We start from the raw sequence: 23,836 nt of genomic DNA, 5'->3' as shown, positions 1-23,836 counted from the left end.
ATTGGCTTTAATAAGTTTGTAAAATTGTACGGGGTGATCGCTGGTCAGCGCGGACTCGGTGGGCCAAAGGGTCTGTTTCCACACTACCTCTTAAAAAAAGTCTCATTGATAATGTCCTCATAAAATGAATGAATTATTCAGCGCAGGAGTTTCTTCAGATCAACGCATTTGCTCTGGCTCTTTCCTTTTACACCCAGATCTCTGTTCTCACCCTGTGGTCTTGATGAATTAACTCTTCAAATAATTGTCCAAATTCCTTTCAAAGGTTTTTGGTACATCTACTTTGAAACAGCGCATTCCAGAACAAAATAATTCTGTTTAAAAAAAACTGTACGTCTGAATTGCTAGTTGTGCAATCTATGTTCAGTGCCATCCATGCAATTAATAACCTTGTACTGTCCTGGAAAAAAACATGACAACAGCTATTGAGTCTGTCTTCAAACTGAAGAAGGGTCCCGAGCCCGAAACGTCACCCATTCCTTCTCTCCTGAGATGCTGGCTGACCTTCTGAGTTACTCCAGCATTTTAAGATAATTTCTGTTGCTTCAGGACTGTGATAAATACAATACAATACAATACAAACTTTATTGTCATTGTGCAGTGTACAAGTACAGAGACAACGAAATGCAGTTAGCATCTTAACCAGAGTGCATGCGATGGAATAGTAAAACATATAATATATACAGTAATTCAGTAGTGGTAGTGGAAATTCCTGTGAGCGAGATCAGTCACTGATGGGAGGAATGCCCGAGGGGGGGGGGGGGGGGGGGATGGCAGCAATCACGAAGCGCAGAGTTAAGTAAGGTAACGACCGCAGGAAAGAAGCTGTTCCTGAACCTACAGGTCCGGGAACGGAGAGACCTGTAGCGCCTCCCAGATGGGAGGAGGGTAAACAATCTGTGGTTGGGGTGAGAGCTGTCCTTGACGATGCAGCGCGCCCTCGCAGACATCGCCTACTCTGGATAGATTCAATGGAGGGGAGTGAGGAACCGGTGATGCGTTGGGCAGTTTTCACCACCCTCTGCAGTGCTTTCCGGTCGGAGACAGAGCAGTTGCCATACCATACTGTGATACAGTTAGTAAGGATGCTCTCGATAATGCAGCGGTAGAAGTTCACCAGAATCTGAGGAGACAGATGGACCCTCTTTAGTCCCCTCAGGAAGAAGAGACGCTGGTGAGCCTTCTTGATCAGTGTTGAGGTATTGTGGGTCCAAGAGAGGTCATCAGAAATGTTGACACCCAAGAACCTGAAACTGGAAACACGCTCCACCTCCGTCCCGTTAATATGGATGGGGCTGTGCGTACCACCCCTAGTCCTTCTGTAGTCCACAATGAGCTCCTTGGTCTTCTTGGTGTTAAGGACCAGGTTGTTGTCAGCGCACCACATTGCAAGTAGCTGGACCTCCTCCCTATAGGCCGACTCATCGTTGTCGCTGATGAGGCCAATCACATTTGTATCATCTGCAAACTTAATAATGGTGTTAGAACCATGTACAGGTGTGCTGTTGTAGGTGAAAAGGGAGTAGAGGAGAGGGCTCAGCACACAGCCCTGTGGAACGCCAGTGTTCAGGGTGATGGTTGAGGATGGTTGTCTAATCTAACAGACTGGGGTCTGTTGGTTAGAAAGTCCAATATCCAATTGCAGAGGGAGGGGTTGATGCTCAGGTCGTTGAGTTTGGCAATCAGTTTGGAAGGGATGATGGTGTTGAATGCTGAGCTGAAATCGATAAACAGCATTCTCACGTAGGTGTCTCTGTTGTCAAGGTGGGAGAGGGCGGAGTGAAGGCCATTTAGAACGGAGATGAGGAAGAACTTTTTCAGTCAGAGGGTGGTGAAGGTGTGGAATTCTCTGCCTCAGAAGGCAGTGGAGGCCAGTTCGTTGGATGCTTTCAAGAGAGAGCTGGATAGCGGAGTGAGGGGGTATGGGGAGAAGGCAGGAACGGGGTACTGATTGAGAGTGATCAGCCATGATCGCATTGAATGGCGGTGCTGGCTCGAAGGGCTGAATGGCCTACTCCTGCACCTATTGTCTATTGTCTATTGAGATGGCATCCTCCGTACTCCTGTTCTGGCGGTAGGCGAACTGATAGGGGTCCAGTGTGGGAGGTAGGCAGCCTTTGAGGTGTGCCAAGACCAGCCGCTTGAAGCACTTAGTGATGATGGGAGTAAGTGCAACTGGGCGGAAGTCGTTGAGGCTCGCTGCAGTGGAGTGTTTTGGCACCGGCACGATGGAGGTGGTTTTAAGACTCGTAGGGACAACTGCTTGGGCAAGTGACAAGTTGAAGATGTCAGTCCAAACATCTGTCAGCTGCGCAGCACAGACCCTGAGGACGCGCCCGGGGATACCATCAGGGCCAGCAGCCTTCCGTGCATTAATCCTGCTCAATGCCGTAGACACGTCGGTGGGGGTGAGTGTGAGGTGCTGATGATCAGCAGGGAGCACAGCCTTGATGGCCACCTCTTAATTGTACCTGTCAAAGCGGCCATAAAACTGATTAAGCTCCTCAAGGAAGGAGGCGTTGCTGGATGTGGGGATCGAGTTGGTGGGTTTGTAATCCATGATGGCCTGGATGCCTTGCCACACGCATCGGGAGTCGGAGTTGTTCTTGAAGTGCTCCTCGATCTTTAGCTTGTAGGTGTGCTTGGCCTTCTTGATGCCCCTCTTCAGGTTAGCCCTGGAAGAACTGTAGGCCCGAGCCTCACCTGACCTGAAAGCGGTGTCACGTGCTTTCAGCATTAGTCTGACCTCACTATTCATCCATGGCTTCTGATTCGGGAATATGGTAATCCGTTTGAGGGTGGTGACACTGTTAATGGTGGAATTGATAAAATCCAGAACGGAGGAGGTATAAGTCAATGTCCGTGTGGGAGTCAAGGGTGGCCTGAGCTGCAAACACACTCCAGTCAGCGTTTCCAAAACGCTGCTGAAGTGAGAAGTCCGTTTCGTCTGACCAAACTTTAACTGTCCTGATGAGTGTGGAGTACTTAGGGAGCAGGAACAATGAGAGGTGATCAGACAGACCAAGGTGGGGGAGGGGGACAGCTTTGTAGGCCTCAGCCATGTTTGTATAAACTTTGTCCAGTATCTTATCTACTCTAGTGGCGCAGGAGACATGTTGATGGAATTTGGGGAGTACAGTCTTCAAGTTGGAGTGATTAAAGTCACCCGCAACAATGAAGGCTGCCTCAGGATTGTGAGTCTGTTGTTTACTTATGGCAGTATGCAGGTCTTTCATTGCAAGCTTAGTATTAGCATCTGGAGGAATATAGGCTGCAGTCACAACAGTAGATGTAAACTCTCTGGGCAGATAAAACGGTCTGCATTTGACCATGAGAAACTCTAGGTTAACTGAGCAGTGACTCTCGATGAAGGTAGTGTCCGTGCACCAAGTTTTGTTTACATAGATGCACAGACCCCCACCTCTGGTCTTACCGGAGTCAGTTGTTCTGTCTGCTCGGAGTATATGACGCCCCGTTAGCTCAATAGCACTATCAGGAACGTCGTTGTTCAGCCATGTTTCCGTGAAAATCATGATGTTGCAGTCCTTAATCCAATTGTGGGAGGTAATCCGCAGCCGGAGTTCGTCCATTTTGTTCGCCAATGATCGTACATTGGCAAGGAAAAGGCTAGGAATTGATGGCCTGTGTGGAGTTAGCTCCAGCCGAGCCTTTAAGCCACCTCGGCATCCACGGCGGTGTTTACGTTCGCTGCGCCGTCTATGGGCGCTTCCGGTCGGCCGAGCTGGCTTGGTACGCTCTGCTGACCTGGCCAGTTCAGGAGCGAAATGGAGTTCGCCTAAAAAGTTGTCATAGTTGCAGGGACCGAATGAGCAACCGATGTTTAAAAGCTCCTGTCGGTTGTATGATAAGTGAGCAAGACTATTCCGTGTGAACAGACATGAGACAAATAAGCAAATTACTATAAAATCGCAGATTCTGGTGAGACACAGGGCGTCGCGATGTGCCCGCGCCGCCATAGCCATAGCATTCTGCTTTAAGCACAAAGCACATTAAGCCTCAAGTCATCATTGGCTAACTACTCTCCACGTTAGGTGTATGCGAGATAATGTAATTTCCTGCGCAAAGCTCATTTTGGAGTGAAGCAAGGGAGCCTGCACTGCTTTGTCCAGCAACAATCAACTTTGGGCAACTCAGGGCAACCTGATTTAGTTTTTTTTAGATTTAGAGATACAGCGTGGAAGCAGGCCTATCGACCCACCAAGATACAGCATGGAGACCGGCCTTTCGACCCACTTGCAGCGATCCCCACACACTAACACCATCCTACACACGCCAGGGACAATTTACATTTTATACCAATCAATTAACCTACAAACTGTACGTCTTTGGCGTGTGGGAGGAAACCAAAGACCTCGGAGAAAACCCACGCAGGTTACTAGGATAATGTACGAACTCCGTACAGACAGCACCTGTAGTCGGGACCGAACCCTATCGCTGCAGGCCCAGGTTGAGACTTGCTTCACTTTCATCCTTTGACCTCACTCCCCAAGACTGTGTGGACCCCCACATAACCCATCCATTCAACCCATGCACTCACAGACTTTGTTGCAGACTTAATCCCAAGGCAGGCTGCTGACCTCTAGACCCCCCATCTAAAATCTGATCTCTCAACCCTACCAAAAAAAACCCCACCACATCCCACTGAAGTTCCAAGTGGAGGTCTTCATATTTTTACTTTCTCTCTTCAACTTCCCCTCTTTATTACTTCCCTCAGCCCGACACTGATCCTCCATGAATTTCTTTTTCTCAACCCCACCCCCCCACCTAAGGTCACCAAATCTCTTTCCCCCTCCTACAAGATACAGAGTTCCCCTCCCATACCGCTTCAGATAATTCCCACCATCTCAGGACCCCCCCCCCCCCCACCCCGCTATCCTCAGCAAAGCATAAGCCAAACATGGCCCCGAGCCAGCCAACCAACTGACAAGATCCCTGCAGAAACTTTTCCTCCACCCCTACATTGGCCTTTGACCAGAGAATACTTAGCTGGAACAAACATAATTCTACAGTCATTGTCTTTCCATTGTAATCAAAAACAAAAGCCAATTCGATTCAAGGAACTGTTTAAAATATAATTTTATGGTCACTACAAGAGCCAAAGGAACATTTCTGCACACTTTCTCTCTCCTCTCTTCCGAGGTACTATGACTGAAACATGATTGCAATGATAATCTAACAACCAACCACACAGCAATAGACAGTGAATAATAAATCACTGTGGGTGGGAAGACTTTACGAACCAACCTGGTTGACACACCTACATTTTATCATCTTTGATGCAAGGTATCAGTTACAAGAATTCTGTTCAAAGTTAAAAAGACAGAGGAGAGAGGGAACCAAATCAACTGCAACGTTACAACTCCTACCCCAACCCGAGGCAGCTGGGAAATGGTTATGTACTGTTGTTTTATTAAGTAGGATGTTAAAGTGAAAAAATACAAAGTGGCAAGACATACAAGAAATGTTTGGCATTTCAAAATTTGGGGTTTTAAGCATATTTACCCAACTTTTTAACATTTACAGATTCGAGGTCTTAAATAGAAAGATCGTTCAATGTATTTTATAGCATTAGCACAAACTCCAAATATATTCTTGCACCATAGTTAAGTAGATTATTCTGTACAATGCATTGCTTAGGGAGCATAGTAGTTTTTCATAGATGAAGGCACATACTCAAATTTAAAAAAATTATGTGGAAATAAAATTCAGGAGCTACCAACAAAAAGTGCTACGAGTAAGGGCTTGGGGCATGATGTAAATGAGAACAATACTCAAAATGTCATCTGCCTTTGCCAAGCTAAAAATCAACAGCCCCTTTAACAAAGTACTTCAGCACAGTGCTTTCGGGCCTGGGGATTCATCATCATGTAGTGCAACTGTCTTCATAAAGTGGCAGAAGTCAAATATACAACTTTACACAGGAAAGTTTCCAGTTTAATACTAATCCCCCAAAGTAAGCAGAAAGCCAACATGCCAGTGATAGTATATACAGAATTATTAATGAAATCGTTAACATTAATAGTATATATATATATCACACACAGTGTGTGTTCGTTGCCCAACAGTTGCTCATCCTCCAGTGAAAGGCAGGATACCTGCCCAAACATTCATCTTATCCAAATGTCCATCCTGAGAGCAAATAGATTCCTGCATTTCAAATGAGCTGGCACGTTCATGTCTCTGTGGGACAAACATTTCGGTCTTTGCAGCAGAAATAATGGACGACAACACCATTGGGATAACGGGCAAAAGCACTAGAAAAAGAGAAACAATGTGAAATAACCACTCTGAAGAGAAAACATTAAAAAAACACAAATGGGAACAAGCTAATTAAGCAAGATGTTTAATTCTCTGAAGGAGGGCATGATATAAATTGAAAGTCAAAGAGTGAAATATTTAATTGATCACCAGATGAGCCAGCCTAACCTGGTATTATTATGTTGCTGTTTCTTATCCCTTTCTCTGCATTATTTTCTTACCATTATTGCTCATACTTCAGCACCAGGTATTCAGTGGGCAGGTGGTGAGCTAAGATATCTGCATCAATACTGTCTCTTCAGTTATCAATGGACAAAATAGAACAGCCTGAAATAACTATGCATTGCATCCCCTGCCTACCCTCCACAGTAAGGGCACTTGATTGCAGTACAATAATAACAGAATATTTTGACCAAATTTTCAACCTTGATCATCTAAGCCATTCTTATTCTTTATCCTTACTGGAACATGAAGTCTTGCACTCTGATCAGCTGACTTCAAACAACTCCCACATGTCCGACAAGAGGCATCCAATAACAACTCCCCCCAATTTATTCTCCACAGCTCCTGCTTAATAATGTTGCAATCTCCTTTACCTTGGTACCTTCCCTCATGATCTCCAGTCCTTGAAACACAACACTTGAATATTGTTCCAGACTTCCATCTTATCATTTCTTCAAATGAGAGAAATAAGATGACATTCTGCAGTTCAATAAATCAGAAGGTTGATTAGGAGTGACTTTAGGTGGACATCTTGCACAAGCAGCCTGCAAAGAGCTGCTGCGCCCACAGTTCCACCTGCACTAATGTGCAAATTCCTCTTTGCCTATCATCCATGTTCATTGACAGACATCAATTTCCAGTCAACAGACACTTTCATTTTAAGATGCATATACTTCACAGCCTCACTCCTCATCACTCCAACCTCCCAAATCATCACCACCATACCCTGCCCCTGTTCAGTCCCATCAACCTACCCTCAAGACATCTATTCTTCCTTGATTCTTGCCTCTTACTGATCTCCAATCGACCATTAGTACAGGTCCACCACCAACAACCCGCAGGCATTGCCACTTTCATTTCACTGCACATCGTGTATGTGTATGTGACAAATAAATTTGACTTTGACTTTGAATTTTCCAGCAACTGGTAGTCCGGCCCCTCCTTTATTCTGGACAGAATTACGAGTACACTTCAAATCCCCCCTGGAGGTCCCATTGAAAATGTGGCGCCTGGGCCAAGTGAAGGGGCCAATCTCGACCTCATTGTTACTTCCGCGGCCAATCAGCAGGTCAAATTTGCCCCCTGCGACCAGGGCTCTGGAACTCCGGCCAGGCCGGAGTTGGCAGACCTGTTCCCAGAGGCTATTTCTGAGGCTGACTTTGTGGGCCAGTATCTCCCCCTATACTGTTCGACTCCTCTCGGAGGCCATGACGTCTGACAAAACAGATAATTCAACAAGGCTTTGGAACCACGGGTGCCGGAAAATCGATGGTGGACCTGTACTTATGTACTTACAGTGCCCTCTATAATGTTTGGGACAAAGACCCGTCATTTATTTATTTATTTGCCTCTGTACTCCATAATTTGAGATTTGCCATAAAAAAAAAATCACATGTGGTTAAAGTGCACACTGTCAGATTTTAATAAAGACCATTTTTATACATTTTGGTTTGAATTGCCTCCTTCCTTTTAATCTAGCCACCCCCACATTCCAATAATCTTGTATATACTTCAATTAAGTCAAACTTTGCATGCCTAGATTCCAAGAAAAAAACCTTAGTTTATCCAATGTTTCCTCACAGATGTAATTTTCCAGTCCTGGCAACATTCTTGTAATTCTCTCTGCAGCCTCTCCAGTGGATTATGGTACCTAATAAGACACACTCTTCCTTGGTCACCTCTTTCTCCTAGTACTCATCAAACCTCTTTGGATTTCCTGTGCCAATTTTAAAATTCCTTATTTTTCCTTTAAATTTCACGTTTTTTCTGTATTTTCTACAATAACAAGCTTTTTTTGTTACCTTACCCTCGTCATCTAGGAGGCTTCATATGATAGCTCCATAACTGTTCCTTTGTGGAATTCCTTGGGTGCTTTCTAATGCTCTGAAATTGATTTACACTTAAGTTTTTACAAGTGTACTTTTGCTAATTTACTTATCAATCTTGTAAAATTGGCATTCCTTGAACTTTGAACCTATCCTCTGAATTTATCTGTGCAATACCTGGATTTTAATCGTAGGAAGGAGTAGACATAATGGAGAGTTTGTACGTTAAAATCTTGTGCAGAAAATCTCTAATCCGATCATTTAAATTCCCTGCCCTGGTTCCTGATTCATCGCCCCAGATACATCTAGTCTTAACCATCAGTGTGTAATTTATACTGATTAAAAGGGTAGATAAGGCTCACAAGTGAAAATCCATGTTGCTACTACTGGTAGTTATTCCCAGATCAACTGGATACATAATAAAAAGTATTATTTGTTGAGAAGAATCTTGAGATTTCAAGCTCAACTACTTGACTAAATTATGAGGTCAGTCTTTAATAAATATTAAACCATTCAATGCGAAATAGTGTGACCAAACCTGTTTCCGATTTTCTTCTTGCAGACGCGACAGATTTTCTCTTCAGTAATGATGCATTTCATCTCCTGATGGTAAATCCTCTGCTCTTGGATCTGTCAGATAATGAAGTTTAGAATTTGCTCGCAAAGGTCAACCAGCATAGATTACGAACAATGAAAATCATTTAAGATACATTTGCAAAGCAGACATCAGTTTTCTGCACAAGAAGGTCCATGTAAAACAATTGCAATCTAACCTAATATTTTCACTATTAGATAAGATATTAGAACAGCGAGCAGGAAAATGCACTATTTTTTTGAAAACTATCATGAATTTTTTTGTGCATCTACCCAGTGGGCAAGTTTAGTTTACTATCTCATCTAAAGCTTCAGTTCTCCCTTAATATTGCAGAGATACCAGCATCCCACCTGTAGACTAGCCTCAAATTTAATTTCTCCTTCACTGAAACAAATGTTAACATTTACCAAAGCTCTAAATCAGTTTGACTTACATGGCTAAACTGAGATTGCAGAGCAAAGGCTGAAGCCCTGAACATCTGCTTATCTCATATTCATGGAGCCCAGTGGGCCACATACAATTCAGTGATGTTTCAGCACTTAGGTTAAGTACGATGGACCTGCATCAGGTTAACCTGGCAACTGAAATTAACGGCTGTGGTCAAAGGAGCAAATACAAGCCTGGCTGGCTCGGTAGAGCATGAGACTCTTAATCTCAGAGTCGTGGGTTCGAGTCCACGTTGGGTGCTTTTTTTTTTAAGGTGGCACAGTGACGCGACTGTAGAGTTGCTGCTTTACAGCACCGGACACCAGGGTTCTATCCTGACAACGGGTGCTGCCCGTACGGAGTTTGTACGTTCTCCCGATGAACACGTGGGTTTTCACCAGGTGCTCCAGTTTCCTCCCACACTCCAAAGTCATACAAGTTTGTAGGTTGTATAGGAAGGAACTGCAGGCGCTGGTTTACACCAAAGATAGACACAAAATGCTGGAGTAACTTAGCGGATCAGGCAGCATCTCTGGAGAAAAGGAATAGGTGACATTTTGGGTCGAGACCCTTCCTCAGACCTACAGGTTTGTAGTTAATTACGTATGGCAAGTTGTGAAATTGTCCCGAGTATGTGTAGGTTAGTGTCGATGCACATTTGGTGGGCCAAAGGGCCTGTGTCCATGCTGTATGTCTAAAGTACAAGGTAAATGCACTTAAATAAAGTAAGAAAGAACATTAAGTGGCACAGCAGCTGAATATGCTGGAACTAGAATATAGGAGGTTGAGGATTGACCTTAGAGAGGTAAATAGAATTCCTGAGAAGATGAGATAAATGGTTACAAGGTCACAATCTTTTTCCCAGGGTAAAGGAGTCCAGAACTAGAGGACATAGGATAATGGTGAAAGGGGAAAGAGTTAAAGAGATCAGAGGGGCAATTTCTTCATAGAGGATCGTGCGTACACAGTATGAGCTTTCAGAGGAAGTAGTAGATGCGGGTGCAGGCGGATAAACCCTCGGACTACCTTTAATTGGACTTTGTTTTGCACTAACTATTCCCTTTATCATGTATTTATACACTGTGGCTCAATTGTAATCATGTATAGTCTTTCTGCTGGCTGGTTAGCACAAAATAAAAGCTTTTCACTGTACCTCGGGACACGTAACAATAAACTAAGCTCACTACAATTACAATATACATTGAAATATAAGCACTTAGAAATATAAAATGGAAAATGATACAACAGCTGAAACAGAAGTAATTTTATCAATGGGATTTTAAATAGTCAGAGGAAATGGGAAGCATTTTGATTGGTCAGGATGCTACATATTGATTCTGGATATACTATATCTAGAAGCAATACATTTTAATAACTTGCACTCAGATGTAATGACTTACACGAAGGAATTCTGCATGAAGAAGACTTTTCTTAATTTGATTGGAGCGTCGCCTCTGAGCATTTCCTTCAAGCACATTCTCCAGAAATACCTGAATCTCTCGAATTTGTGTGTTGGCAGGAAGCAGATTCATAGCCTGTGGAAAAGGTAAAACATGACAGAAAGACTCAAAACTCTCCTTCATGTAAACAGTGTCAAATGTCAGTCTACGAATATAACCAAATCCAATACTCGACTTCAGTGTAATCCCCAATCTACTATGTAGCAAACAGCAACTTTATAAAGCACTGATATTAAAATGTTAGAGTGCTTCAAAGCTTCCTCTTACTGACGAATACTGCCCTTAATTGGAAAAATGTTTGAATGGTGCAAAGTGATGGAGGAATCTTGGACCAGAGGCTGTACTTGGACTATTGTGTTCTGTTTGGTCAGCCTACTATAGGAGAGGTGCCACTAAGCTGGAAAGGATGTAGAGAAGATTCATGAAGATGTTGCCAAGACTCAAAGGCCTGAGCTATAGGGTTGGGCAGGATAGGGCTTTATTCCATGGAGTGCAGGGGGCTGAGGGGTGTATAAAACACAAAGTAAAATTAGGTCACATCGTTAAAAAGATTGGGAATCTTGAACGGCAAATAGGAGCAGAGACAGTGTGAACATTCACATATAACACAGTGTGGTGAATACAGGTAAATGTTTGACTTACCCATAACAAACTTTATCAGGTAATTAGGAAAGCAACTATGAACCAAACTGATGGAATGAATGTTCAAATTGGACAACTCCAAGGCGAAGCAAGTGAAAAAGCAAGAGTTGGTGAGAGTGCAAGCGAGGAGCAAGTCTTTGAAGTTTGCTTTGGAAATTAAGTGCTGTTGGTATTGCTATGAAGACCAGCATTTATTGCACATTGTAAATGCCAACTATCACAATTATCAGATGAAAGGAGTATAGGCACTGGTTTTTGTTATTATAGCATATCCTCAAAACTAAGAGGCCGACAACAGACTGTCACCTTACACTATAAGAGTATACAGATATTGAGGGAATGGGTGATAGTCAGACAACAAGCAGTGATATGTGCAGGAAGGAACTGCAGATGCTGGTTTAAGCCGAAGATACACACAAAATGCTGGAGTAACTCAGCGGGACAGGCAGCATCTCTGGTGAGAAGGAATGGGTGACGTTTCGGGTCAAGACCCTTCCTTCTCTCCAGAGATGCTGCCTGTCCCACTGAGCTACTCCAGCATTTTGAGTCTCTTAACAAGCAGGGATAGGCAGGTACTGCAGGAGTTATTCCAAGTGCACGGAATTCTGGTGAGGGCAGCCATTCATTGTGGAAATACATTCAGAATCAATGCACAGAACCTTGAGGAGCAGTGGGGGTGGGGTGAGGAGGCATGACATAGAGGTCAGCTGGAGAATTTAACAGTGAGGAGACAGACAAATATTTCTCATCTCATATTTCCTAATTTTTTTACAAAATGGGAGAGAACACGAGGTTCAACAAGTGTATTTATTCACAAAATACTGGAGTAACTCAGCAGGTCAGGCAGCATCTCAGGAGAGAAGGAATGGGTGACGTTTCGGGTCGAGACCCTTCTTCAGACTGATGTATGTCAGCGCTCAGAGCATCCCCAACAGCCCCTTTCCCCCACTTATATCCCTGTAACTTATTTTCTCTCACATACCAAACAACGCATGCCACTCCCTTATGCTACCTACCCACATCTTCAGACATGGAGGAAATGCACACAGCACAGTAAGAATCATTCATGCCCCACTTATTCAGCACTGGATGTCAAGGTAAAACCTGGTCACTGGTTCTACGTGGCAGCAGCATTTATTGTTGAACCACTCTGCCACCCAGTTACTAGCTGGTCTGTTGTCTTTGCGTTGTCAGGGTCAAGGACGTTATCAGTTAGTGGAAGGACATGGTTTAACCAGTAAGGGTCCACTGCTGGATGTCTTCATTCATATAGTCATTAATGGCATGACTATAAACAAAGTTTCTTACCTCACAGAGAGCTTCTAAGTAGTTAAGAAAGAAATTCATAAGCAGAAGATTAAAAGTTTGTAACTGCAGATCATTCCCACTAGCAGGTTCAGACATTGGAGGAGAATGCAAGTTACTCTTCAACTGGAAAAGTGAGAACATTTTTTGGGCTGACCTCCAGATGTAATTTCCTTGTTTACCTGACATGCCCTTGACATGGCTTCCTGCAATTTGTAACTCTCTTCACTGTCAACCATATGGTTGATTTTTACATTATCTATGGACTTAATCACAGCTCCTACATTCTAGTCTTAATTTCAGATTTATATGATCAAATGTGAGGAACCTAGAACTGGATCCTGTGGAATAAGACCCACCAATCTCTGCTATTATTATCTGTCAGAACTAAGTTTGGATGTAACTTGCCATATAAAGTGTGTAAGAAAGAACTGCAGATGCTGGTTTAAATCGAAGGTAGTGTGGCGGTGCCCGGGGGTTAGGTCACTCCCTGGGTCATTCCCCTCGGCACTGAGTGGACAGGGGGGATTAGGCCACTCCCTGGGTCATCCCCCTCGGCACTGAGTGGACAGGGCTGTAGAGGGGTCTGGTGCTACGGGGTTTGCCTGAAGGGGCTAGAGTTTACTCGTGCGGGAGACTGAAGAGAGTGGATGTTCTGATGCTGCATTAAAGTTATTGTTAATTCTTACCTGGCTTCTTGCCTGATTCCTGCCGTGTCCAGACCCACTACAGTAGATACAAAATGCTGGAGTAACTCAAGAGGGACAGGCAGCATCTCTTCAAATTGCCCTTGCTTTCCCTCTCTATCCTTTCCCCTTCCAGTTCTCCCACCAGTCTTACTGTCTCTGACTACATTCTATCTTTGTCCAGCCCACTCCCCTGACATCAGTCTGAAGGGTCTCGACCCGAAACGTCACCCATTCCTTCTTTCCAGAGATGCTGCCTGTCCCGCTGAGTTACTCCAGTATTTTGTGCCTACTTGCCATATAGCTTGCAGCCCAGTGGTATGAACATTGACTTCTCCAACTTTAGATAGTTCCTCTGTCTCTCTCTTCCCCTCCCCCTTCCCAGATCTCCCTCTATCTTCCTGTCTCCACCTATATCCTTCCTTTGTCCCGCCCCCCTGACATCAGTCTGAAGAAGGGTCTCGACCCGAAACATCGCCCATTCCTTCTCTCCCGAGATGCTGCCTGACCTGCTAAGTTACTCTAGCATTTTGTGAATAAATACCTTAGATTTGTACCAGCATCTGCAGTTATTTTCTTATATAACCATGGGCTTATAGTTTACTTACCAGTCTAATATAGATTACCTTGACAATAGGCCGTATCAAATTCTAAGAAGACTATATACGACTCCACACCCACCAATGTGGTCAATGTGAAATGTGCTAAAAATTAGTTTCATAATGTTGAGGTAATTGTGTTAAAAAATTCAAAAAGCGAAAAATAAACCAAAAATACTTGTGGGCAGCACAATGGCACAGTTGATAGAGCCACTGCCTCACAATACCAGTGACCCTGGTTCGATCCTGACCTCGGGTGCTGTCTGTGTGGAGTTTGCACATTCTCCTGGTGACTGTGGGTTACATCCAGATGCTCCGGTTTCCTCCCACATCCCAAAGATTTGTAGATTAATTGACCTCTGTAAATTGCCGCTTGTGTGTTGAAAGTGGATGAGAAAGTGGGATAACATAGGATTAGTGTGAAGAGGTGATCGATGGTCGGCGTGGGCAGAAGGGCTTTAACATGCTACATCTCTAAAGTAATCAATTTGTGCTCCAAAGCCTTTTAAAAGGCAACCTGTGCGACCTCAGGTGTTCAGAGGGAGAGTGATCCATATTTTGCCAAGTGTGAACAAGTGGGTCTTTCATTCAAAAAGACTGGGGAGCACTGGTATGAAGGACCAGTTGAGTCACAGCTGCAGCACTACATTTCTAAAGAAATCAGAAACCAGTCTGAAGAAGGACCTCGACCTATAATATCATCTGTCTATTTCCCTCCACAGATGCTGCCTACTGCATATGGGGAGAGAATCCAGAAATCAGAGACCCAAAGGGACTTGGGAATGCTGGTGCAGGGTTCCCAAAAAGTTAATCTGCAAGTCGAATCGGTAGTAAGGAGAGCAAACTCAATGCTAGCATTTATTTCAAGAGGGCTTGTGTACAAAAACACAGCTGTAATGCTGAGACTCTGTAAGGCCTTGGTCAGGCCGCATTTGGAATATTGTGAGCAAATGTGGCACCATATCTGAGGAAGGATATGCTGGCTCCGGAGAGGGTCCAGAGGTTTACAAGAATGGTCCCAGGGATGAATGGGTTAACATATGATGAGCGTTTGATAGCACTGGGCCTGTACTCACTGAAGTTTAGAAGAATGAGGGGGGACCTCGTTGAAACGTACAGAATAGTGAAAGGCTTGAATAGAGTGGATGTGGAGAGGTTGTTTCCACTAGTGGGAGAGTCTAGGACTAGAGGTCATAGCCTCAGATTTAAAGGAAGTTCTTTTAGCAAAGGAGATGAGGAGGAATTTCTTTAGTCAGAGGGTGGTGAATCTTTGGAATTCTGTGGAGGCCAAGTCAGTGGAAAGATTTAAGGCAGAGATAGATTCTTGATTAGTACAGGTGTCAGAGGTTATGGGTAGAAGGTAGGAAAATGGGGTTAGGAGGGATAGATCATCTATGATTGAATGGCAGAGTTGTCTTGATGGGCCAAATGGCCTAATTCTGCTAGTATCACTTATGATCTTATGATCGACTGACTGAGTTCCTCTGGGCATTTGATTTACAAAAGAGTGTAACACAACCCTACCAGTACCTTTGTAGTATCCAGTTTGTTATGGTGCAGTTCCAGCACTCGTAGTGCAGCCTGCAGGTTTGCCTGTGGCTCCGGTACCTCCAATCGGATTGGTCCCACACAATGAATGTCAGGTGGTGATAGGTACATACGTAATAAAGAAAGGTACACCTGAGTGAAAAAAAGACATTGCTCGAATATCCAGTCTCTGTTCCATTTTGTGTGAACAAGAACTCCCACACACACCTTTCTTGCCATTCCCTGTCACCCAGTTCTTCTCCCATTCTCCACCTCTTCCTGCTGTTGACTATTTGCTTCTACCCCTAAACAAGTTTGTTTTCTCTTTTTCCCTATTCTGACAAAAGGTCTTTGGCTTGAAACATTATTGCTCATTTCTATTTCCCACATACCAGACCTGCGGAAAATTTCCATTATTTTCTGTTTTTATTTTAATTTACTAGCAAATCTACATTTTTTTTACATTCACCCATTCATTCCATCTATCTATATTTGTTATAGAAGCACAATGTCTTAATTACGGCATGCCCTTCCACCTATTTTCTTATCATTGGCAAATTTGGCAACATTGTGTTCTGTTCTCTCTTAGAGGTTATTAATATAATTAGTAAACTTTGGAGGATCAAGAATTGATCCTTGGGGTACTCCACTATTTGCATTCTTCCAGCCTGAAATCGACCTAAGGATTCCAATTCTATTTTTCTACGTGAGAGACAGTTTTCAGGCATGTTAACACTTCTGCTAATATCATTGCGTTCTTAATTTATGCTCCCGCCTCTTGTATGGGATCTTGTTAAATGCCTTTTGTAAATCAAACTACACCACATCTACTGGTTTCCCCTCTATCAACGCTACTTGCCACATCCTCAAAGACTTCAAGCAAATTCATGAAACTGATTCACCTTTTATAAAAAAAACCACCTTGACTAGGTTTGATCATATTCACCTTTTTCTAAATTAGTTGTTTCCTTTGTTGTTACTGACTCTAGCATCTTTCCAATCATAGATGCTAAGCTAACTGGCTGATTGTTCCTCGCCTTCTGTCTTCCTTTCTAAGGTAGTTACATGAGCTGTTTTCCAACTGACTGGTACCCTCCTGGAATTTAAGAATTTTATCAAAACTTTCAACCAATGGGTCCACTTGCTCTGTGGTGGCATATGAAACTCTGCATATTAACAACACTACAGTGTTATGTTTATCAACCACTGAATATAATGGTTCTAAGCATTTGCTCCAATCTTCCTCTCCTCCAACCACAATAGAGAAGTTATAAAGCAAACTGTTTGATAACTGTGTTAGCATATAGTCTGAGTTCAAACTTTAGCGAGTCTGCCAATGACTCATTTCTGTGCTACAGTGCTGCCCTCTACACTGTACAACAACCCCCTGCTTTCCATGCTCTGCACAGCAACGGAGCAAGGCTGAATGCTAAGTTCCTCACCACTAGAATTGGAACTATTTGTACTCACATCTTTGTTACCATCTCTGCTCCAGTCATAGTGTGTGTGACAGTATCTGAAATCAGAGAATATGACTGTTAAATTAAAATCAGCTCAAAATTAATTTTCTGAAGTGGGCGAAGCTTGATAGAAAATGGCAAGAATACCGAGAAATCTAGCCAATAGGTATTTTTCCACATCGTTTCTGCACATGAATGCTTAAATAGACAGCCGATAAAACATACAAGCTCCTCTACCTCTGAGCAATTTGAAATTTGAAAATAAACACTTATAATGAACCATTTGTTGTCACCTTGATGTATACTAGGTATTTTATTCATACATTAATGTAGTCTGATCAAATGACATGCAGACTGCAGTGGGCACAAGAACCATTTGAAGAGGCTTTCCAAATCAGCAAATCATTGCAATCTCACCATGTTTGTTCTGATACAGAAAGCTTTCCAGGCAGCTCCTAATCCAGCCAAATTTGTGGAAAAAGTGATGTTTTGGACTGGTTTGCCAGATTACATCAGATTTTTTTCGGTAAAACAAGTCTAAATTTTAGTTCCACCTCCACAACATCTCTGCAGCCTCTGCTCACCACCCTCAAACACACATGCACATTTATCACTGTACAAGCTGAAGTCTGTGGAGATAAGGAATAGTCGACTGATGCAGAGTCCCAACTTGAAACATTAACTATCCCTTTGCTATCTGGCACGCTGTTCTTTCAGCAGATTTTTTTCTCCAGATTCGTGCATCTGCACTCACGTGTCTCCATCTAAACACAAGGGTAGCCAAGCTTGTTCGTTGCTGGGTATTAGATTTAATGTTTAAATCCAAGTATTACAGAACCAAAACATACACAAATAAAAGATTGAGACATGAAACACTTAAAATCAGATCATATTGAAAGTCAAGGCATTTTAAACATCAAAGTCTGAGAATATACTTACTCCTCTGCCATTTTAATATTTTTCAATACGTGCACGTAAATAAAAAGAGCTTGCTCGTGTAGACCCATTTGACCCATCAGCAGCGCTCTCTCTTCCAGCAATCCTAAAATGCAACCAGAATTTGAGTTATTAATCAGTTCTATTCCACTTTCTGCCATGAAAGCCGTAATTGCAAACCAAAGAGCAATGTGTTATGAAATTGCCATGGCTAAACAGTGTCACTGCATGTGTGCCAATAGATGCAATTTCAATAGCTGGCCACGGTTGAAGTAGCGGCTGTGTTCTGTTTGCTGACGGAAGGTTACACGGAAATAGAATTTTCTCCCCCCCTATACTGCTTAAATCCAAGACAGCTTTCATTCTGCTTGTCAATTTTCCAAAGTAACTTTAAAATAGTTTAGCTCCCAATCAAAATTGCTTTATAATTAATTCAGCCCACCCTAGTACTCCCTAATTCATCACTATCCAATTCATGTTATGGAAAATTGCATTATAGCTGTTTTACAACCTACTGGTACCCTCCTGGAACATTTTGAAAATTTATACTACCTGTTGCTGAGGCTCCACCATGGATCCCACTTATTACTGCCAATCTGATAATGGCCCATTTATCCTAATTCTCGAGTGCTTTTACCTCGTGTACTGACCTTTCACAGTGGCTGATGCTCGGCTGGCTGGCCTGTAATTTCCTGCTTTCTGTCTTCCTTCTTTCTTAAATATTTCTTAAATCTGTGATATTTGCAATCTTCAGTGATGCCTCTTGAATCCTACATTTCTTTATCGTGTAGGAGACCGTCATTCAGCCCATTAACGCTGGTTCTCACAGCAATCCCATTAGTGTATTACTCGATTTATTTTGTTGTAAGTTATCCTTGTGGACTGCACGTTTGAAAGAATATAAACCATTCCTTCATGTCACAAGTACTTCAACATTTATTACACAGACTGATGCTTATATTGATGCCTGTCAGCATCAGTGTTGAATAAGAGTTTGGTTGATGATCAGACTATCGAGTTTCTGGGTTTCCAGCTTTAACATAAATTTTGATCCATTTTGAATCACGTTTGTAAGGGGCACAATCAGAATATTATGAAGCTATCAAACTGTTAAACTGTAACTATCAAAGAGCCATATTGCAAACTTAAAATTAAATTAAAACATCGAGGAACAAAACCAACCTTCTTAGCTGGCCAGACTAACTAAAATCAACATACAACTTTAACTTGCATGCTTTCTCCGTTCCTTGCCCTAATTGTGCAAGAGGTGAAAAAGTGCTTGACGTAACAATGCCTGTATAAATCACGAATGCATCTATGAATGCAGCCTCACAGCACCTGTATCAATCCAAATCTAGCAGGATAGACTAAGGAGAGTCAGTGGATGTTGTTTACTTGGATTTTCAGAAGGCCTTTGATAAAGTGTTGTATGTGATGCCGCTAAACAAGATGAAAGCCCATGGTATTAGAGTAAAGATACTAGCATGGATAGAAGCGTGGCTGTATGGGAGAAGGCAAATAATGGGAATAAAGGGGGCCTTTTCTGGTTGGCTGCCGGAGACTAGTGGGGGATCGGTGTTGGGTCCACAACTCTTCATGTTGTTTATTAATGATTTGCATGATGGAATTAATGGGTTGGTGGCAGAGTTTGCAGATGATACAAAGATAGCTGGAGAGCCGGGTAGAGTACAGGAAGCAGGGAGTCTACAGAGGACTTGTAAAGGTTGGGAGAGTGAGCAAAGAAGTAGCAGATAGAATACAGGTAGTAGAGTGTGCGATCATGCACTTTGGAAGTAGGAATAAAGGCTTAGACTATTTTCTAAATGGTGAGAGGATTCAGAAATCGGATGCGCAAAGGGACTTGGGAGTGTTGGTGCAGGATCTCCAATAGGTTAATTTGCAAGTTGAATCGGTAGTTCGGAAGGCAAATGCAATGTCAGCATTCATTTCGAAAGGACTATAATATAAAAGTAGAGATATAATGCTGAGGCTTTATAAGACACTGGACAGGCCACATTTGGAATATGGTGAGCAATTTGTGCCCCATGTCTGAGGAGAGATGTGTTGGAGAGGGTCCAGAGGAGACTTACATGAAGGATCCCAAGGATGATTTGGTTAGCATATAGACAATAGGTGCAGGAGTAGGCCATTCAGCCCTTCGAGCCAGCACCGCCATTCAATGCGATCATGGCTGATCACTCTCAATCAGTACCCCGTTCCCATACCCCCTCACTCCGCTATCCTTAAGAGCTCTATCCAGCTCTCTCTTGAAAGCATCCAACGAACTGGCCTCCACTGCCTTCTGAGGCAGAGAATTCCACACCTTCACCACTCTCTGACTGAAAAAGTTCTTCCTCATCTCCGTTCTAAATGGCCTACCCCTTATTCTTAAACTGTGGCCCCTTGTTCTGGACTCCCCCAACATTGGGAACATGTTTCCTGCCTCTAATGTGTCCAATCCCCTAATTATCTTATATGTTTCAATAAGATCCCCCCTCATCCTTCTAAATTCCAGTGTATACAAGCCTAATTGCTCCAGCCTTTCAACATACGACAGTCCCGCCATTCCGGGAATTAACCTAGTGAACCTACGCTGCACGCCCTCAATAGCAAGAATATCCTTCCTCAAATTTGGAGACCAAAACTGCACACAGTACTCCAGGTGCGGTCTCACCAGGGCCCGGTACAACTGTAGAAGGACCTCTTTGCTCCTATACTCAACTCCTCTTGTTATGAAGGCCAACATTCCATTGGCTTTCTTCACTGCCTGCTGTACCTGCATGCTTCCTTTCAGTGACTGATGCACGAGGACACCCAGATCTCGTTGAACATCCCCTCTTCCTAACTTGACACCATTCAGATAATAATCTGCCTTTCTATTCTTACTTCCAAAGTGAATAACCTCACACTTATCTGCATTAAACTGCATCTGCCATGTATCCGCCCAATCACACAACCTGTCCAAGTCACCCTGCAGCCTTATTGCATCTTCCTCACAATTCACACTACCACCCAGCTTAGTATCATCTGCAAATTTGCTAATGGTACTTTTAATCCCTTCATCTAAGTCATTAATGTATATCGTAAATAGCTGGGGTCCCAGCACCGAACCTTGCGGTACCCCACTGGTCACTGCCTGCCATTCCGAAAGGGACCCATTTATCCCCACTCTTTGCTTTCTGTCTGTCAACCAATTTTCTATCCAAGTCAGTACCCTATCCCCAATACCATGTGCTCTAATTTTGCCCATTGATGAGCATTTGACAGCTCTGGGCCGATACTCGCTGAAGTTTAGAAGGATGAGGGGGGATCTCATTTAAACTTACTGAATAATGAAAGGCCTGGATAGAGTGAAAGTTTTAATTTGGTGGATAATGCTAAAAAGCATTTAACAGTTCAAATCGATGTTTCCTTTCTAAACATTTTTTTTAATCAGTAATAGAGTGTTGCCAGTTTAATCTACAAGTGCCATTTATGTATTTTGTATTGGTTTATAATTGTCACGTGTACCAAAATACCACTAGTGGGAGAGTCTAGGACCAGAAGGCACAGCCTCAGAATAAAAGGACGTACCTTTAGAAAGATGAGGAGGAATTTCTTTCACTAGAGAGTGGTGAATCTGTGGAATTCATTGCCACAGACAATTGTGGAGAACAAGTCTCTGGGTATTTTTAAAGCGGAGATTGACAGATTTTTGATGAAAAAAGGTTACGTGGAGAAGGCAGGAGAATGGGGTTGAGGGGGAAAGATACATCAGCCATGACTGAATGGCAGAGTAGACTTGATGGGCCAAATGGACCAATTCTGCTCCTATGACATAAACTTACACCTGTGCTGTATGCACAGTATGCGTAAAATAATAGAATTCTTAGAAGATTGAAAGGTGTAAATAGACATTGCAAGCTGAAAGTTTAAGAATAAGGGGTAGACCATTTAGGACTGCAATGAGGAAAAACTTTTTCACCCGGAGTTATGAATCTGTGGAATTCTCTGCCACAGAAGGCAGTGGAGGCCAATTCACTGGATGTTTTCAAGAGAGAATTAGCTACAGCTCTTTGGGCTAACAGATCAAGGGATATGGGGGGAAAAGGAGTGGGGTACTGATTTTGGATGATCAGCCATGATATTGAATGGCCGAAGGGCCAAAAGGCCTACTCCTGCACCTATTTTCTATGTTTCCATGAAAAGCTGGTCATTTGGTAACCATTGTGCTTCCATTTTGAAAGGTTTGCAACCACAAAAGGGGATTCTTATCATTAATAAACAGGCTAGGATTTTTAAACCTGATGCCGTTTCTCATTTCAACTATTGGTCAATAAAGCATTAAACAAGAAGTTTGTGGAAACGAAACAAAAATCATGCAAAAGGCAAACAAAGAGTTTCACTGTATTTTGGTACACGTGACAATTATAAACCAATACAAAAAACATAAATGGCACTTGTAGATTAAACTGGCAACACTCTATTACTGATAAAAAATGTAAAGAAAGCGAACATCGATTTGAACTGTTAAAAGCTTTTTAGCATTATCCACCAAATTAAAACTTTTGGGCAAAATGTCTACTATTTGGCAGATTACTTTCTTAAACCTAGCAAAATTCTGAGAGCCACAAAACAACAAAAGGTGCATTTTATACTAGATATGTGATTACTCACCATCAAATGGGAAGTCACTGATGAGCTTGCTGGGCTGATAATGTGATGAGATCTCCAAAAATGCCAATAGCTTGTTTCTATATTCTCCCAACTCCCCTTCTTCCTTTCCAGCAGGAACTGGGATCTCATCTGCAAATAAACAACCCAACTCAACACAATTATAATCCATTTGTTATAAAACATGCATGTTATTAGAGAAAGGAAACGCAATTCAGGGTGTTCCAAAGCACTTTACAGCCAATAAAGTATCTTGTAATATAGGAAATGTGGCATCCAATTTGGGCAAATAAAGCTCCCTCAACCACCCAGATAATCTATTTTTATAACTCCGCTTACACAATAAATACTAGGAATAAGGAGTAATTGCCTTGTTCTCTTTTGAAATAAGGTAATGGAATCATTTGAGGTTGAGTGGGAAAAGTAGATCAGCCATGATTGAATGACCGAGAAGACTTGATAGCCCGAATGACCTCATTCTGCTTCTACAACTTATGAACATATGCCAAGTATGATCTCTGATCTTTGGCACTGTTGAATACACAGCTTATGAGAAGTTTTAAAATTGAATTGTAATGTGTTATATTGCAAACAGCTATTTGAAATAAGAACATTTAAACATCCCGTCAAAAATGTTTACATAAAACAGCTAATGGCAATTGCCCTAAAGAGTGGTAAATATTGGCTACCTTAATCTTAGAGACATGCAGCATGGAAACAGGGACTTCAGCTCTCCAGTCTGTCTCGACAATCACCCATCCATTTACGCTAATCCAACATTAAACCCATTTAAAAAAAAATCTCTCCACGATTCTTCCCAGATTCTACCACTCACCTGCACACAGGAGGCAATTTAGAGGCCAATTAACCTACCATCCCGCACATCTTTGGAATGTGGGAGAGAACTGGAACATCCAGAGGAAACCAATGCAGTCATAGGGAGATTCCAAACAGCACTTGAGGTCGGGATTGAAAGCAGATCTCCAATGCTGTGAGCCAACAGTTCTACTAGCTAGACTGTTGCACCACACTCTGTATTGAAGACACCTTTATTCATATATCCTCTCATTTTCATAAATCTCATAACTGTATATCCAATCAACGTTAAAGGTTAGAGGAGGAAAGATACAAGAGAAAAAGGGGAACCGACAAGAAGTCAAATGATGCAAAATTCATTGCCACTTCCGAGAGTTACATTATTCACTTTCCACTTAAAATGT

The 23,836-nt window shown here is 42.6% G+C and overlaps 1 protein-coding gene across 1 annotated transcript in view; it reads right to left on the bottom strand.

Moving 5' to 3' along the window:
• Positions 1–5,079: 5,079 nt before the first annotated feature.
• vps39 (VPS39 subunit of HOPS complex) overlaps positions 5,080–23,836 on the bottom strand; it is a 76,760-nt gene continuing 58,003 nt past the window's right edge. The window contains exons 19-25 of the mRNA XM_078406184.1: positions 22,620–22,748; positions 17,967–18,069; positions 17,038–17,083; positions 15,571–15,720; positions 10,749–10,883; positions 8,866–8,957; positions 5,080–6,275 (exon numbers count right to left, since the gene is read on the bottom strand). Coding sequence (XP_078262310.1) covers positions 6,194–6,275; positions 8,866–8,957; positions 10,749–10,883; positions 15,571–15,720; positions 17,038–17,083; positions 17,967–18,069; positions 22,620–22,748 — 737 coding nt within the window. The 3' untranslated portion in view covers positions 5,080–6,193. The remainder of the gene's footprint in view (positions 6,276–8,865; positions 8,958–10,748; positions 10,884–15,570; positions 15,721–17,037; positions 17,084–17,966; positions 18,070–22,619; positions 22,749–23,836) is intronic.

This window comes from Rhinoraja longicauda, chromosome 10, assembly GCF_053455715.1.
Source record: "Rhinoraja longicauda isolate Sanriku21f chromosome 10, sRhiLon1.1, whole genome shotgun sequence".
Lineage (NCBI taxonomy): Eukaryota > Metazoa > Chordata > Chondrichthyes > Rajiformes > Arhynchobatidae > Rhinoraja > Rhinoraja longicauda.
Note: the sequence above shows the minus strand (reverse complement) of the source record. Positions and strands in the feature narration are given on the sequence as shown.